This window comes from Bubalus bubalis, chromosome 8, assembly GCF_019923935.1.
Source record: "Bubalus bubalis isolate 160015118507 breed Murrah chromosome 8, NDDB_SH_1, whole genome shotgun sequence".
Lineage (NCBI taxonomy): Eukaryota > Metazoa > Chordata > Mammalia > Artiodactyla > Bovidae > Bubalus > Bubalus bubalis.
In genome coordinates, this window is record NC_059164.1 from 87,939,154 (window position 1) to 87,955,487 (window position 16,334).

At 39.9% G+C, this 16,334-nt stretch overlaps 1 protein-coding gene across 1 annotated transcript; it reads right to left on the bottom strand.

The window, feature by feature from the left end:
* Positions 1–9,397: 9,397 nt before the first annotated feature.
* On the bottom strand, positions 9,398–13,955 carry LOC102391170 (replication protein A 32 kDa subunit-like). The gene is made up of 2 exons (XM_025290760.3): positions 13,882–13,955; positions 9,398–10,280 (listed from the first exon to the last, which is right to left on the bottom strand). Exons 1-2 carry the CDS (start codon positions 13,953–13,955, stop codon positions 9,473–9,475), a joined length of 882 nt encoding a protein of 293 aa, XP_025146545.2. The 3' UTR covers positions 9,398–9,472.
* Positions 13,956–16,334: the final 2,379 nt, after the last annotated feature.

A 16,334-nucleotide genomic window follows, 5' to 3' on the forward strand; every position in this document is an offset into this window, starting at 1 on the left:
GAAAACCATCATTCTTAAATGAGTTTTGGTAGAGCAAAAGAGTCGGACAGGACTTCACTTTCACTTTCACTTTCAGAGCAGTGCAGGGTTTGCTTATCTGGTGGTCAACGCTCAGCCACACTCTGGTTTCATGTTCCTTTTCAGCTTCACAAAGTAAGTCTTCCATAATCAATATTCTTGCAAGAAGACATTTCTCTTGATACTTCTGTCTATTCTGAGCACTCTTTTCAGTGTTTGGCATCTATTATTTCACTTCATCCTTACATTTACCCCATGAAGTAAGCACTGTTTTAATCCCTGTTTTACAAAGGAGGGCACGGAAGTCCTCCATGGAGAGATTTAGTAACCTGCTCAAAATCATATGACTGGTAATAAAGTGGGGATTTGAACCCAGGATTTGATTCCAGTACCTGTTTTTTAATCACTGACCTGCATGCTTGTGTGCTAAGTCACTTCAGTCCTGTCTGACTCTTTGCAGCTCTATGGACTTTAGCTCACCAGGCTCCTCTATCCACGGGATTCTCCAGGCAAGAATACTAAAGTGGACTGCTATGCCCTCCTCCAGGGGTTCTTCCTGATCCACAGATTGAATTCGTGCATTTCTTATATCACTTGCATTGGCAGGCAGGTTCTTTACTACTAGTGCCACCTGGGAAGGGCAATCACTATCCTACTCTGCCTCTATTCTGACCTGGACACCCTGTGAAAAGCACAGTATAAAAGTCACATTGCCAAACCAAACTTGGATCTGCTCACCTGCATGTAGTAAAGCCAATTTACTGACTCCCAATTATGGTGGAAAAAAAGTGCAACATTTATTGCAGAGTGCCACGCAAGAGGTCCAGGGCAGCTAGTGCTCAAAACACTCCCTGATGGGTTTTTTGAAAGGACTTTTTATCAAAGGCAAGGTTGGGGAGGGGGAGTCCCAGGGTATGAGGTCAGTTCATGCATAATTCTCTGATTGATTGATGGTGAGGTAACAGGGGTTAACATTATCAATCCTTAAGTGACAGTAGGTCTGGGAGCTATGTGCTCGTGGTCATCAATTAGTTAATTTCTTGCATTTGGTGGTGATTTGGGCATTTGTAAAAAAAAAAAAACTAAGGAAATGTGCATCAGATACTATGCAACAGAAATTTACTTTGTCAGTTCTGGACGTTAGAACAGAGACCAAGGTTTGGCAGGATTCTTTTTTAATGAGAGCTGTCTTCCTGGCTTGCAGATGGCTGCCTTCTCACTGTCTTTGCATGGTGGACAGAGAGCAAGCTCTCCCCCTTCTTTTTATAAAACACTAATCTTATCAGATTAGGGCCCTACCCTTATGACCTCCTTTAACTACCTCTATACAGGTTGTATCTCCTAATAGAGTGACATTGGAGGTTGAAGCTTCAAAATGTGAATCTAGTGGGGAACATAATTCAGTTCATAGCCCTTACTTTTTTAATTCCCAGTAACCACTGGACCTCCAGTGAAGTCCCCCCCACCCCATATTAATTACTTTAAATAAAAGTAACTAAAGAAATGGCCCATGTAAGAGGGACACTTAGATCTCCCTGTCTCCCTGAAAGTAGGAAATAAATTTCCCATGTGAAAGGTGCTATTCCCGAACCCAGAGGTAGAAAAATATTGTTAGGGAGTTTAGAGCCAATAAGCCTGTATAAACAAACCTGTAATGCGATATTATTATTGTTAACATGAGGATTGTTAGTGTAAATAAATGATAAATCCAAATTTTATTGCAGAGTAGTTACACATGGCCATCTCTTAAGCTCCAGTCTTCAGGAGAATACATTATTCAGAGGGATATTTCCCAAATAAGGTGCAAAATAAGTAATTGAAACATACTTTTACATCCTCAAAACTTCAATAATTTTAGACATTATAATACCACTCTTTAATTAGGGCAGACTGGTGATTTTGAACTGGAGAGGGTGCTACCGGCTTCTAGTAGATAGAGACTAGGGATGTTGCTGAATATCCTACAGGGTGCAGTATAGCCCCTCCAACAAGGACTTATGTGGCCCCGAATGTCAAACGTGATAAAGTTGAGGGCTTCCCTGGTGACTCAGTGGTAAAGAATCCTCCTGCCAATGGTGGAGACATGGGTTTGATCCCTGATACTGCAAAATCCCACATGCTGCAGAGCAACCAAGCCCATGAGCCGCAGTTATTGAGCCTGCGCTGTAAAGTCTGGGAGCTGCACCTACTGAAGACCACACACCCTAGAGCCGATGTTCTGCAACAAGAGAAGCCGCTGCAATAAGGAGCCTGTGTACTGCAACTAGAGAATAGCCCTCACTCACCACAACTAGAGAAGACTGTGTGCCGCAATGACCCAGCACAACCAAAAATAAATAAACAAATAAATAAAATTACATATAGAAAAGAAAGCTTTGTGTTTTTTTTTTAAGGGATAACGTTTAGAAACTTGAGGTGAAGTCACTCAATTGTGTCTGACTCTTTGCGACCTCATGGACTGTAGCCCACCACACTCCTCTGTCCATGGGATTTTCCAGGCAAGAGTACTAGAGTGGGTTGCCATTTCCCTCTCCTTAGAAATGAGGGTAAATGTAAATATAGAGCCGTGATGTTCCCCTTGCTTCTACTTTTCAATGTAAATGTAGCATAATTTTTGTGTTAGTGAAGAAAAAATATTCCTTCTATCTTTCTAGGTTCTTTGGTTGGTCTAATAATAAAATTGACAAAAGACACAATAAAAGGAGAAAAGGAAAGCTTAATAACATGTATACCTCCTGAAAATATGGGGGACGCCAAAGAAAACTGAGTAGCTCACCAAAATTACCAAAGCCACCACCTTAAATACCATCTTCAGCTAAAGACAAAAAAAGTTGGGAGCGGGGGGAGTCAGTTATGGTGGTTTACCAGGAAAAGTACAAAGTACAATAAACAAGAGTAAGGTCGTTGTGCAAATCTAAGTCATTCCCGTCTCCACTGATAGGAGTTTCTAGAGGTAAATTTATCATACTCTTCCTGGTACAGTGAGGGAGATATCCTTACAAATGAAGGTTTATCTTTTTTTAACTGAAGTATTAGTTGATTTATAAATTGTCTTAGTTTCAGGTGTATAGCAAAGCAATTCATATATATATTGTTTTCTTCAGATTCTTTCCTATCATAGATTATTATAAGATATAGATTATAGTTCCCTGTACTATACAATAAATCCTTGTAGTTTTTATATAGTGGTGTGTAACTTTTAATTATACACTCTTAATTTATCCTTCCCTCCCTTACTCTTTGGTAACCATAAGTTTGTGTCTGTGTTTTTGTTTCCGTTTTGTCAATAAATTCATTTGTACTATTTTTTAGATTCCACATATAATCTGGCAGGCTACAGTCCATGGGGTTGCAAAGAGTCAGATACAACTGAGCACGCATGCACCCACATAAGTGATTATCATATAGTATTGGAGAGTTCTCTTATACAGGTAAATGTCTCTTACAAAAGGGTAACTTCTTCACAGTTTTCAGATCTCCTGTACCTGGAGTTTCTTAAAAATAACCAGCTTAAAATAATCCTTTTGCCAAAGAGGCATATTTTGGGATGGCAAATTCTGCTCCCCTACATTGTTCATATCAATATTCAGCATTTACAACATTATGACTGTTTGCTGCTGAGTCAAGTAATATACTATGATTATCACATCAATGGTTTTCATTTAATATAAATTCTGCTTTTCACAAGGCAATTCTTGCCTCATTTTTTTTCATTTTTATGCCTAACTACTATTAAATCTTCCTACATACTACATTAATCTCTCAACATGATTTCCACATTGTCAAGCTTACCAGTTAGTCCAAAGTCATTTTTTTCCTAGAGAAAATGTTTTTCTAGAGCACTCTTGTTTTTATGTTCCATGTTAGAAAACACTGTGAAACAGGCCCAGAGAGGTTCAGTGTGCAAGTCAGGTGGTTAGTGTATAACAGCTGAAACTTACACCCAGGCAAGGCAGTCTGTCCCTTGCATTTATTATTGGTGTCTCTGCTAGGGAAACATTGACCAAAACCACTTGAGTTGGCCAAGCATTATGATAACTACTCATATAGTTGTCTCACGAAAGGAAGTTCTGATAAGGAATAAGATGACACTGCCAAAAACCAACCAGGAGAATTCAAAAGGGGCCTAAAGGAGCGAGGAGATGACAACTAATAATATTATCCTACCAATCTCCCACAATCCTTTGTGACGGAATCCATCCACTGAGAGATGTGCACACCACCAGGAAGGAGCCTATGTCAGACCAAATATAGGCCAAGTAAGATGACTGGCAAGAAACAACTGGGAAATTAACCCCAATACCATAAAACCTGAGACAGTGAGCCACATGGTGCAGTTGTCCTGGGTTCCCTAACCCTACTGCACTCTGCCCAGACACCTCTTCCCAATAAAGTATTTTGCAGGGCTTCCCTGGTGGCTCAGTGGTAAAGAATTTGTCTGCCAGTGTAGGAGACATAGGTTTGAACCCTGGTCCAGGAAGACCCCACATGCCATGGAGCAACAAAGCCTGTGCACCACAACTACTGAGCTTGTGCTCTAAACCCAGGAACAGTACCTAATGAGCATGCTGCAACTACCGAAGTCCTCATGCCCTAGAGCTGGTGCTCTGCAACAAGAGATGTCACCACAATCAGAAGCCCACACACCACATGAGGGTAGCCCCTACTCACTGCAACTAGAGAAAAGCCCATGTAGCAGTGAAGACCCAGCAGAGCTAAAAATAAATTAATGAATTTTTAAACACCAAGAAAGTCTTTTGCTTTGTTGATACATATGTCTCCTTGAACAATTCATTTACAAATGTTAGACAAAAGCCCACTCTCGGGAGTTCCCCTTCCTACAACATCTTTATCAGTTATCAGTTGCCAAGATAATTATATGTAACAAACTACTGCAAAAACTCAGTCCTTCAAGAAACCATGAAACCATTATTTTTCATGTTTCTGAGGTTGGCTAGGCTTAGTTGTGGCAGCTTATCAGAGCTAGATGGGTTCTATTTACCTGTGGGCTAGTCCAGGCATGTGCCCATTGGGACAGCAAAAATGCAAGAACAGATTCAATTGTGCAAGTACATTCAGCTTTTGATTATCACTTCCTCTTAATGTTCTGCTGATAAAGCAAAACATATGGCCAAATCAAAGTCAAGTGTCAGGAAAATTCAGTCCCCCTGTGTGTGGCAGGGGAGGGGGCAGGGAGTGGAGATTGGCAGGGGTGTGGGTGCCGGGGAAGAGTAGGAAGTGATTATTGATTAACAATAACTGGAGTTACCACATTGATTAGCCTGCATACAAGGTGGAAATACTTTTGTTACAGAGTCTAATTCATTTTGGAGCATAAAGGCAAGTCATTTACAAACATTCTTATAAAAGCGTCAGAATAAAGCAATAACTGTATATAAATGACAAAAGACTTAAAAGCATGGCTAAAGATTTAATTACAATGCAATTGTTAAGAAAATTTGGCTACTTCTGTGACAGACGACATTTTAAGATAATAACTAGAATTATGACTGACAACATACCAGGACATTTCAAATTTTAGGAATTTCATATAATTTCTAGAACATTTATATTAATAATATTCATTCATATAATGAATGAATAACTAAGAAGTTTATCATTACTCATTTGACAATGTTTCCTATATAATTTGACATACAAAATCAGCCTAATTTGAGGGCCCTCTGAAGCATCTCAAAGTTAACTAGAGGCCAAAATAACTTCATTTAGAATTTGACTTGAGAAAGTTTGCAAAAAAAAAAAAAAAAAATACCAAAAGGTTTTAAATGTTTGGTCAAGTAGGATCATAAGTCACTGTGAAACAGTATTTATTCACTTAACCAAAGTGACAATAAAGGATTCCAAAGACAAATGCAGAAAGTTGCAACAGATTAGTTAAAGGGTAAAGAAACTTCACAATCTGTTATCAAAAGAGGTCAATATTTTAAGAAAAGTTTGTCTTCTCATCAGAGGAAAAAACCCCCAAATTCCAGTTTTGCATCATTTCATTTTTAATATTAAAATTCACTCATTTGATTAAATTCAATCTAATATCAGTTGGTTTTAATCACACATGAAATTCTTTTATCAAAAGACAAAAACTAATGTCTATAAATATATATAGGGCTTCCCTGGTAACTCAGCTGTTATATATATATATATATATATACACATATACATATATACCATTTAGTAGTACAGCATTTCAATAAAGCACAAAATATATTTATTAAAAGCCTCAAACATATTTAGTTTTTCTGTAATAAGACATCAAAAGTAAATAACATAAACTTCTTTAGCAATGTTTCAGTATTTTATCTTATCAAAAATGATCTAGAAAGTCAATAAATTTCATCAGTTAATTTAGCAGAACTTAAAAGTTTCAAGTCACCAAAAATCTGGAGAAACTATTTTTAGATAGACATATGATGAAACATAATTATCCATAAAGACTTCACCCAAAAATATTTTTCTCATTTATCTCTTTATTACTTCTGAAAATATCATCATACTGTTAACTTTCTTGTTAACAAATTTTGTAACAGAAATGCATGCTGCTGCTGCTGCTGCTGCTAAGTCGCTTCAGTCATGTCCGACTCTGCGCAACCCCATAGACGGCAGCCCACCAGGCTCCCCCCGTCCCTGGGATTCTCCAGAGATGCATGCATGCATACAGTCATGTCCGACTCTCTGCAACCCCATGGACTGTAGCCCACTCTTCTGTCCATAGTATTTTCCTGGCAAGAACACCAGAGTGGACTGCCATGTCCTTCTCCACGTAATAGAGATAACATGAGCTTATTGACTTTCAGCTAATGTAGGTACAATTATACTTAATATTGATGACTTAAAAACATATTCATATTAATTAAGGCATCAACTTATTCTCATTCATTAAAGATTAATCCTAGATCATGTGATCTTTTTAAACTTTGGGCTAGTCTAATTACACTTAGAAATATTTGACTTGTAAGTGCTTACTTTAAGTCAGTTAAATAGAGCTCTTTTACAAATTAATTTTGATAACACCATCAGGTGTTAGGCACATTTCATATGTACAATAATCACACAGACATACTTACATATAGATAGACATAGACAGAGATCTCATAGTTTTTCTGCTTGAGTTTTTTAAAATTTTTTCACATCTTTTTTGTTTTTATTTTTTTAAATTAATTTATTTTAATTGGAGGCTAATTACTTTACAATATTGTAGTGGTTTTTGCCATACACTGACATGAATCAGCCACGGGTGTACATCTGTTTCCCATCCTGAACCCCGCTCCCACTTCCTTTCCCATCCCATCCCTCTGGGTCATCCCAGTGCACCAGCCCTGAGCACCCTGTCTCATGCATTGAACATGGACTGGCAATCTGCTTCACATATGATAATATACATGTTTCAATGCTATTCTGTCAGGTCATCCCACCCTCACCTTCTTCTACAGAGTCCAATAGACTGTTCTATACATCTGTGTCTCTCTTGCTATCTCGCATATAGGGTTATTGTTACCATCTTTCTAAATTCCGTATATATGCATTAGTATACTGTATTGGTGTTTTTCTTTTTGACTTGCTTCACTCTGTATAATAGGCTCCAGTTTCATCCACCTCATTAGAACTGATTCAAATGTATTCTTTTTAATGGCTGAGTAATATTCCACTGTGTATATGTACCACAACTTTCTTATCCATTCGTCTGCCGATGGACATCTAGGTTGCTTCCATGTCCTAGCTATTGTAAACAGTGCTGCGATGAACATTGGGGTACATGTGTCTCTTTCAACTCTGGTTTCATCGGTGTGTATGCCCAGCAGTGGGATTGCTGGGTCGTATGGCAGTTCTATTTCCAGTTTTTTAAGGAATCTCCACACTGTTCTCCATAGTGGCTGTACTAGTTTGCATTCCCACCAACAGTGTAAGAGGGTTCCCTTTTCTCCACACCCTCTCCAGCATTTATTTTTTGTAGACTTTTTGATAGCAGTCATGGCATGAAATGGTACCTCATTGTAGTTTTGATTTGCATTTCTCTGATAATGAGTGATGCTGAGCATCTTTTCATATGTTTTTTAGCCATCTGCACGTCTTCTCTGGAGAAATGTCTGTTTAGTTCTTTGGCCCATTTTTTGATTGGGTTGTTTATTTTTCTGGAATTGAGCTGCAGGAGTTGCTTGTATATTTTTGAGATTAATTCTTTGTCAGTTGCTTCATTTGCTATTATTTTCTCCCATTCTGAAGGCTGTCTTTTCACCCTGCTTATAGTTTCCTTTGTTGTCTGCTTGAGTTTTAAAAGGCATCTTTTTCCTTTTTTCCTCTTTCAATTTTAGGTTCTACTTTGAACAAAAGCTCAGGTGATGTGGGCTTAGTTTACTTTTCAATGACATGATAAGAGTTATAACTTCAAGTTTCCGCCTTAGGAACACTTCTGTTCTCTCAAGGTCAGAATTTTGAAACAGATGTTTTATCAAGATAGCTGTCTCTACAATTTTGAAATATCGAAAGAGTTCCATCCTGGTTGTTTAGGAGTAAGATAAGGGAACTTCTCTGGTGGTTCAGTGGTTAAGAATTTACCTGACAATGCAGGAGACATGGGTTTGATCCCTGGTCTGGGAAGAAGTCCAAACTTCACAACTACTGAGCCCACGAGCCTAGAACCTGTGCTCCACAGCAAGAAGCCACCAGAACGAGAAGCCTGCATTGCGTACTGTAAGGAAGAGTAGCCTGGCTTACTGCAACTAGAGAAAGCCTGACCACTGCAACAAAGCCATAGTGCAGGCAAAAAATAAATACATTAAAAAAAAAAGGGAAAATGATTATTTATTAGCCCATTTCCAGGTAAGGGATCTGGGAGCAAGAGCTGGGTTCCATGTTCCATTTAGTGGGAAGAAAAGGCAGCAGAAACCTGCCACTGCTCTGACTGAAGGAGGAAACAGAACAGGTCTATCTTGAAAGCAGGTCTCCTTCTTGGGTGGACTGTGGACTTATATGCCCAGTATATTTGGAAACGACATACAAACTGGAAAACCAGGCCCCCAGAAGGAAGAGCCCCAGGGCTCTCTGTGCCTAAACACACACACACAGAAGTCGCTCAGTCGTGTCCAACTCTTTGCGACCCCATGGATTGTAGCCCACCAGGCTCCTCGGTCCATGGGATTTTCCAGGCATGAATACTGGAGTGGGTTGCCGTTTCCTTCTCCAGGGGATCGTCCTGACCCAGGGATCGAACCCGGGTCTTCCGCATTGTAGGCAGACGCTTTACCATCTGAGCTACCAGGGAAGTCCATCAAAAACACAGAAGAGTAGTAGTAAGTTTCAAAAGGATGTCAGCTGAGATCTTTTATAGATGAAATTTACTTCCTAGAAGTCAACTCACCAATTATATGCACAGCTGGAGACAAGAGGCTGCAAAAAAAGGTCCAACTGGAAAATATCTCGGGTACCCAATTAGATCCAGTTATTCTGCATCTGTGGATTTAAAATGATCATCATCCACGGTGGAATAGATGTGTCCCTCGTTGCTTAGAAAATCCACAGCTAGCTTGATTGAGGCTACGGACATGTGCTGGAGTTGGTTCTTGAGATCCTGAAAGTTCAGTCCTTCAGGTTTTGGGCAAGCCTTGATCAAATTCAGCACCTGGTTCTGGGCCACAGTGAGGCCATTTGCTGGTATGAAGTTATTCCCACTGAAGTTCCCAGCTTCACCCATTCCTGGATTGCTGATAGGCGCTCTCCCTGCTGAAGGCTGGCTGTTCGACTTGCTCAGCAACATGTGCGCATTGACTACTTCCAGAATACGTGTGGTGAACTCATTCATATCCTCCAGAGGCATAATCTTAAAGGCTACCAGGCTTTTATTATTCTGGAAAGATCTCAGATGACCAGCCACTTTCACATATGTTTCTGGAGGGACCACAGTGTTTCCACTGCTGGCATCATCTGTGTCAACCCACTGGCGAACATCCATGGGTGCAGCTGTCATGCCATCTATCTTGTAAACAATGTTGGTTGCAGCCTTCTCTGCATTTCTGATAATCCGCACAATAGTGACCTGTGAAATCTCAACATTTCCAATTCTGAATACTTCATCAACCAGAGTAGCACAAAGCAGCTGAGATATGGTACAGGGTACAATGTGCTGAGCTCGAGCTCTGGATTTCTTTTCGGCCTGGGAAGCTGTTGGAGATTCAAAGCCCCCAGGGGACTGTGTGTAGCCGCAGGCTCCCCCGAAAGAGGAGGTGCTATAGCTTTCAAATCCACTGTGCCTAAAAGAATACCCTAATTATCTGTGTAACCGAATAGAATCATACATTCTATTATGCTTATTGGGATATGACCACAGGCCTATTGATAATTGTCCACTGTTAACTACCTAGGCTTAAGGCATGTGATCATGGTTAACTTTGATTATATCTTTCTTTTTCCTTTGTTCAGACTAGTTTCAGGGAAGCTTATACACTTAGGGTATATAAGGTTTTCACAAAACTGATCGGGGCCCTTGGCTAAGAGGAGACTCTGCCTTGGGCCACTGGTGTAATAAACTGCACCCCACTATTTGCATTGTCCTTCTGAGTGAGTTTGTTTCCCGAAACGCGTGGCTACAACGTGACTACACATCTTTGTGCTCACGAAACCTTGCTCCTCCTCCTGGAGGAAGGACCCAGGGCTGGGAGGGAGCAGCTGGCTTTACTCTCAGCTGGCCTATGAGTTGAACTGATGTAAGACAGCATGTGTGCATGCTTGGTCATGTCCAACTCTTTGCGACCCCATGGACTGTAGCCTGCCAAACTCCTCTGTCTATGGGATTTTCCAGGTAAGACTACTGGAGTGGGTTGCCACTTCTCCCTTCCAGGGATCTTCCTGACCCAGGGATCGAATTTGCATCTCCTATGGTTCCTGCATTGGCAGGCAGGTTCTTTACCGCTTGAGCCACCTGAGAAAACTGACATGAGAGAGATTAATGGGAAAATCAAACACAAGTTTAATAATGCATATATATGGGAGAATTGAGTAACTGGACAAAATGTCTGAAGCATAAGAGAATGTTGCTTTAAGAGCCCTCACCTAAGAGGATGTTGGTTTTGTGGTTATAGCCTTCAGAGAAGAGAAAGGCAATTCACAGGGAGATGGAAAAGCAAATGTTTGGTAAACACATGTTTACTGGGCCCTGCAGAGACCATGGGTCACACAGCAGGCTGATCTCTAGGCCCTTCAAAGTTTTCTCCACCACACCTAATCCATAGTCTTTGCAGATATTTCTGGTGATAGCTCTGTCCTCAAAATAGTTTACTTATCTCAATTTTTTTAGGCAGTTAAGAGGGAAGTAGCAAGAAAAGTTTCCAGTTTTCTGTTTCTTATAAACCTCATGCCAAAGGGGCATTTTGAGGTAGCAAAGTTTGCTCCCTTACTGTAAACAATTTTCTTATTTCTAACCATGAATTCCTACAGAAAATATGTGACATCAAAATCATATTTCAATGCAATAATGAGTATATCAAAATATTTCAATTTGTTGTGGTTTTTTTGCTAATTATTCTAATTCTCTTTGTAGGTTTTGAATTTTGTGTCATATAAATGAGCATATCCATTTGAAAAAGGAAATGTTATAAAAAATAAAATTTAGCTAATTCATTTGAACCTTAAAACAGAGCATTAAAATATCTTTCTCTTAGATCACATAAATATTTGAGTGATAAAAATACATAATTCAATTTTACTCCTAATTAATATTCCTAGAGTTAAACCATGCCCATACTTTACAAATTTATAGGAGGCATATTTAAAAAATATGCTACTATGACATGCTAAAGTAGCCATTCTTTAGGGATGGTTAAAAGATATATAATATCTTTTAAATAAATAAATAATACAATACAATCTAAATAAATACAGTCAGGAAAACGAGGTCATTTTATACTTCTTGTTGTGCTTAGTTGCTTCAGCTGTGCCCAACTTTGTGTGACCCCATGAACTGTAGCCTGCCAGGCTCCTCTGTCCATGGAATTTTCCAGGCAAGAATACTGGAATGAGTGGCCATTTCCTCTTCCTGGGAATCTTTCTGACCCTTCCCTCTTTCTTATTTGTACTTTGATAGCCTGGGGTTAAGTGGATTTTTCACTTTTTTTTTTTTTTTTGACAATATGGAAATAGGACAGGTACCAGGACTCTTCCTTTTAGGTTGGTTTGTCAGTAAATTGTAGCCCACGGTGGTCTGCGACAGGCTCAGAGTCAGATCATATACAATCTCTCTGGGGTAGAAAAATAGGAGTTCACTAATAGGACAGTAAAATAAATAGGATTCAGAGTCATTAGACCTGGGATTTCACACGGTACATTTGTGCCCTCCTGGAGAAGTGTCCTTGACTTAGCTCTGATCATAGTGCTTCCCTGCAAACTGCAACTAGAAGGGGTGTCTTACCTCTTCTGCTAAAATTATACACTCTGAAATCCAGCCTGTAGCTGCCTGAGGGAGAGTCATAGAGGGCCGGGAACCAACCGTCTGTGTGCCTTGCTGGAAGCACTGCTTCAGCTTATTTGCTGAACCCAGGTCCTGGAACTTGCCAGCACCAATCTTTCAATTTGGTTATTCCCTCCTGGGAACAGATTGAAATCGCTCAAATCTGCCTTGTGTTGAGATTACTCCTAAAGCCACTTCATTTGCAATTGCCAGTAGCTGCCTTGCGCCTCTTGGTGGGTGTGAAAATCTTCGGATCATCGTGGTACTTAGGATAATTTTTTGACAGCTGCACTTTCTGGAGAGTGGGCCAAACAAAGGCCCCCAGGCACCCCAGCGCCCCTCCAGGGAGCAGGTTGGTAACCTCGGTGACCCAAGGTTAGACAGTTTCCATTCACAGGTACCTTGAGGTTCTTTTCAACCTCACCGCACCCTGAACCAGTACCTTACCAAGGTTATTGGGTGCCTTTGATCTTTAAATATCACACAATATAAACAAAACATTTGAAAACAGGAAGTAAGCCAGAAACTGGCACAGTGAATGTTTATTGAGATAATAAAATAAGAAAAATAAATTATGCAAGCTATCTGTTTTATGTAGAGTACAGCAAAGGCAGGAGAAGTTTTTACATGTGGCAGTTCTGTCAGTTGTGACAAGATTATGTTTTAGTTAGAAATATCAAGTCCTGGGGATGTAATGAACAACATGCTGACCATAGTTAATAATACTGGACTGCATATTTACAACTTGCTAAGAGAGTAAATCTTCAAAGGTCTCATCACAAGAAAAAGAAAATGTGTAACTATCTGTGGGGCAGATGCTAACGGTTCTTATTGTGGTGATCACTTTGCAATATATATATATAAATATAGAATCATTATGTTTACACATGAAATTAATATATTGTATGTTAATTTTATCTCAGTAAAAACATATCTGTATATATGTGTATATACACACACACACACACACACACATATATATATATATATATATACACACACACATAAAGATAAAGAGAAAAAGAAAAAAAAAGGTTGAGGATGATGTAGTGTTTCATTTCCCACATACTCAAGACTAAAATCTTACCATCACAGCCCCTCCTATCCCTCTTTTGCTGTATCCATTAATTTTCCAGAACCTACTTTTTGAGTAACTTTCTCCTGTCCACTCTGCCACAGCCTAACTCAGACCTTCAGCATTTCTTATCTGAATTATCACATTGGCCTCCTGGTTTCTCTGTCATTTCCTAGTCTCTCCCTGCTAATCAGAGTAGTCTTTTTAAAACCCATATCTGCTTTCAGATGGCTCACTCTCCTGTTTCAACTGATAGCCAATATCCACAGGCTAAATCCAGTCTTGGCCTGGACTACACACCTCTCCCATCTCCTGATCCCTATTGCAGTCTTACCTTGCAGCCACTCCTCCTTTGATGTCCTTCCTCCCTGATCCTGCAGGAATACACCCTCTGCTCCCCTTCCCCATCCCAGTGAACTTTTTGTCCTTATGTTTGATCTAGGACAGGATTTGTCTGCAAAAAGTGCAGTTACCTATGCCCTTGTGGTTACAGAAAAAGGGTACTTAATACCCCCTCTCATCAATAAACAGCATGATTCCAAACAGACTTTTAAAGAAATCTTATGAATGTGGGATTTTGAGATAGATACATGTATTATTTATGAGTTTTTTTTTTTTTTTTAGTCTAACCCCAGTAGGTAAAAATGTACTTAAAAATTCCTATTAAGAAATGCCCCCTGGAATTTAAATGAGGTTAGATCCGGTCCATGAGAGGAAGTTCACTCTCCCACACAATAAACAAAACACATAACAAAGGCTAATGCTACTTATGGAACAATTTTTCATCCCTGAAAAATCATAGCTAAGCCTTTCTTTTTTAATTGAAGCCAATTTCTTTTATTTTTTAAATTATTAATATTAATCAGAGGACTACCATTTTACCATGTTATGCTGGTTTCTGCAATGAACTGAAGAGTCAGTTTACACATTTACATACTCAATTTTAAGTTTACCTATTCAATCTCTGGCTTCCCTGGTGGCTCCAAGGTAAAGGATCCGTCTGCCAAAGCAGGATACACAGGTTTGATCCCTGGGTTGGGAAGATTCCCTAGAGAAGAAAGCGGCAACCCACTCCAGTATTTTTGCCTAGTAAACCCCATGGACAGAGAGAGGAGTTTGACGGGCTACAGTCCATGAGGCCACAAAGAGTAGGATGCAACTAAGTGACTGAGCATACCCATAGGGTCAAATCTCTGTGTGAAAATTTTATATTATCATTTATTTGGTCAATAAGGGAAGAAGTCAAGGAGTACTGAACACAAAAGGATAAGATTAGTTTAAATCTTAAATGCCACTGGGGACTGATACCAGCAGTGAACCAGTGAAGTTACTCAGTCGTGTCTGACTCTTTGTGACCCCATGGACTGTAGCCTACTAGGCTCCTCCATCCATGGAATTTTCCAGGCAAGAGTACTGGAGTGGGTTGCCATTTCCTTCTCCAGGGGATCTTCCCAAACCAGGGATCAAACTCAGGTCTCCTGCATTACAGGCACTTTACCATCTGAGTCACCTTGGAAGCCCACAGAAGTTCATTAATCAAATAGCAACTGATCATGGCAAAGCCCAAGTGTTCGGGACCCTATTTAGTTGAGTGAATTCCAGGGAGAGTTGCAAGTAGGAGCAGGGAGAGCAGAAGGCAGAACCAGAGGAAAGTCTCAGGTTCCTAAAAAGAAAGGGAGGAAAGAAATTAAAGGCTCTAAAAAGTGCCATCAGATGTTGGGAAGGCACATCCTTTTGTTTCTGAACAATGACAGGCTTTCTTTACAGCCTTCCCTTCACTCCATCCCCACATATCTATTCACACTGAAACGCGAAACTTGCACTAATACTCATTTCCTTCAAATAACACAAGACCTTATGTCAGAATTTCAAAGTTTTGTTTTCCCAAGAGCTTTGCTATAAGTTGATACAGAGGACCCTGCTTCAATTTCAGTTTTCCAGTCAGTTTATTTTTTTAAATTCTTTTATTCTCCATTTTTCCAATTTCCTCCCAGTTTCATAAGAAGAATCAGAAATGCAGTGGTGTTCAGCAGAGCCTCCCCTAGTATAACTGAAGGCCAGACATGCAAATGTGTCTCTATCTGAAACCATTTCAATGCTTTTTTTAAATGCATAGCTTGAGTTACCAAGCTCTTCCACAAAACAGGTTATAGAAAAGTTATGAAAGTTGAAGAACTGTGTTTCTGAAACTTATATGACATATTCCTAGTTTATGGTCCTTTTTTATGATAGTATGATAAGACATGGCATTTAAAATATGGCATAGAGCTGTGTAACTCAATATAGTAGCCAATAGCCACATGTGTTTATTACATCTAAGTTAGTTAAAATTATATATGATTTGAAATTTAGCTCTTCAGGTCCATTAGCAGCATTTGGAGCCTGGTGGGCTGCCATCTATGGGATCGCACAGAGTCGGACACAACTGAAGCGACTTAGCAGCACCAGCAGCAGCAGGTTATTCATTAGTTATATTAGCCCCGGCCTGATAGCTCAGTTGGTAAAGACTCCGCCTGCAATGTGGGAGACCTGGGTTTGATCCCTGGGTTGGGAAGATGCCCTGGAGAAGGGAAAGGCTAACCACTCCAGTATTCTGGCCTGGAGAATTCCATGGACTGTATAGTCCATGGGGTCGCAAAGAGTCGGACACAACTGAGCGACTTTCACTCACTCACTCAGTTACATGCGATCAGTGGCTGGCATGTTGGACAGTGTATGTGTGCTTAGTTCCCCAGTTGTGTCCGACTCTTTTCGTCCCCATGGAGTGTAGCCTGGGGCTTCCCTGTC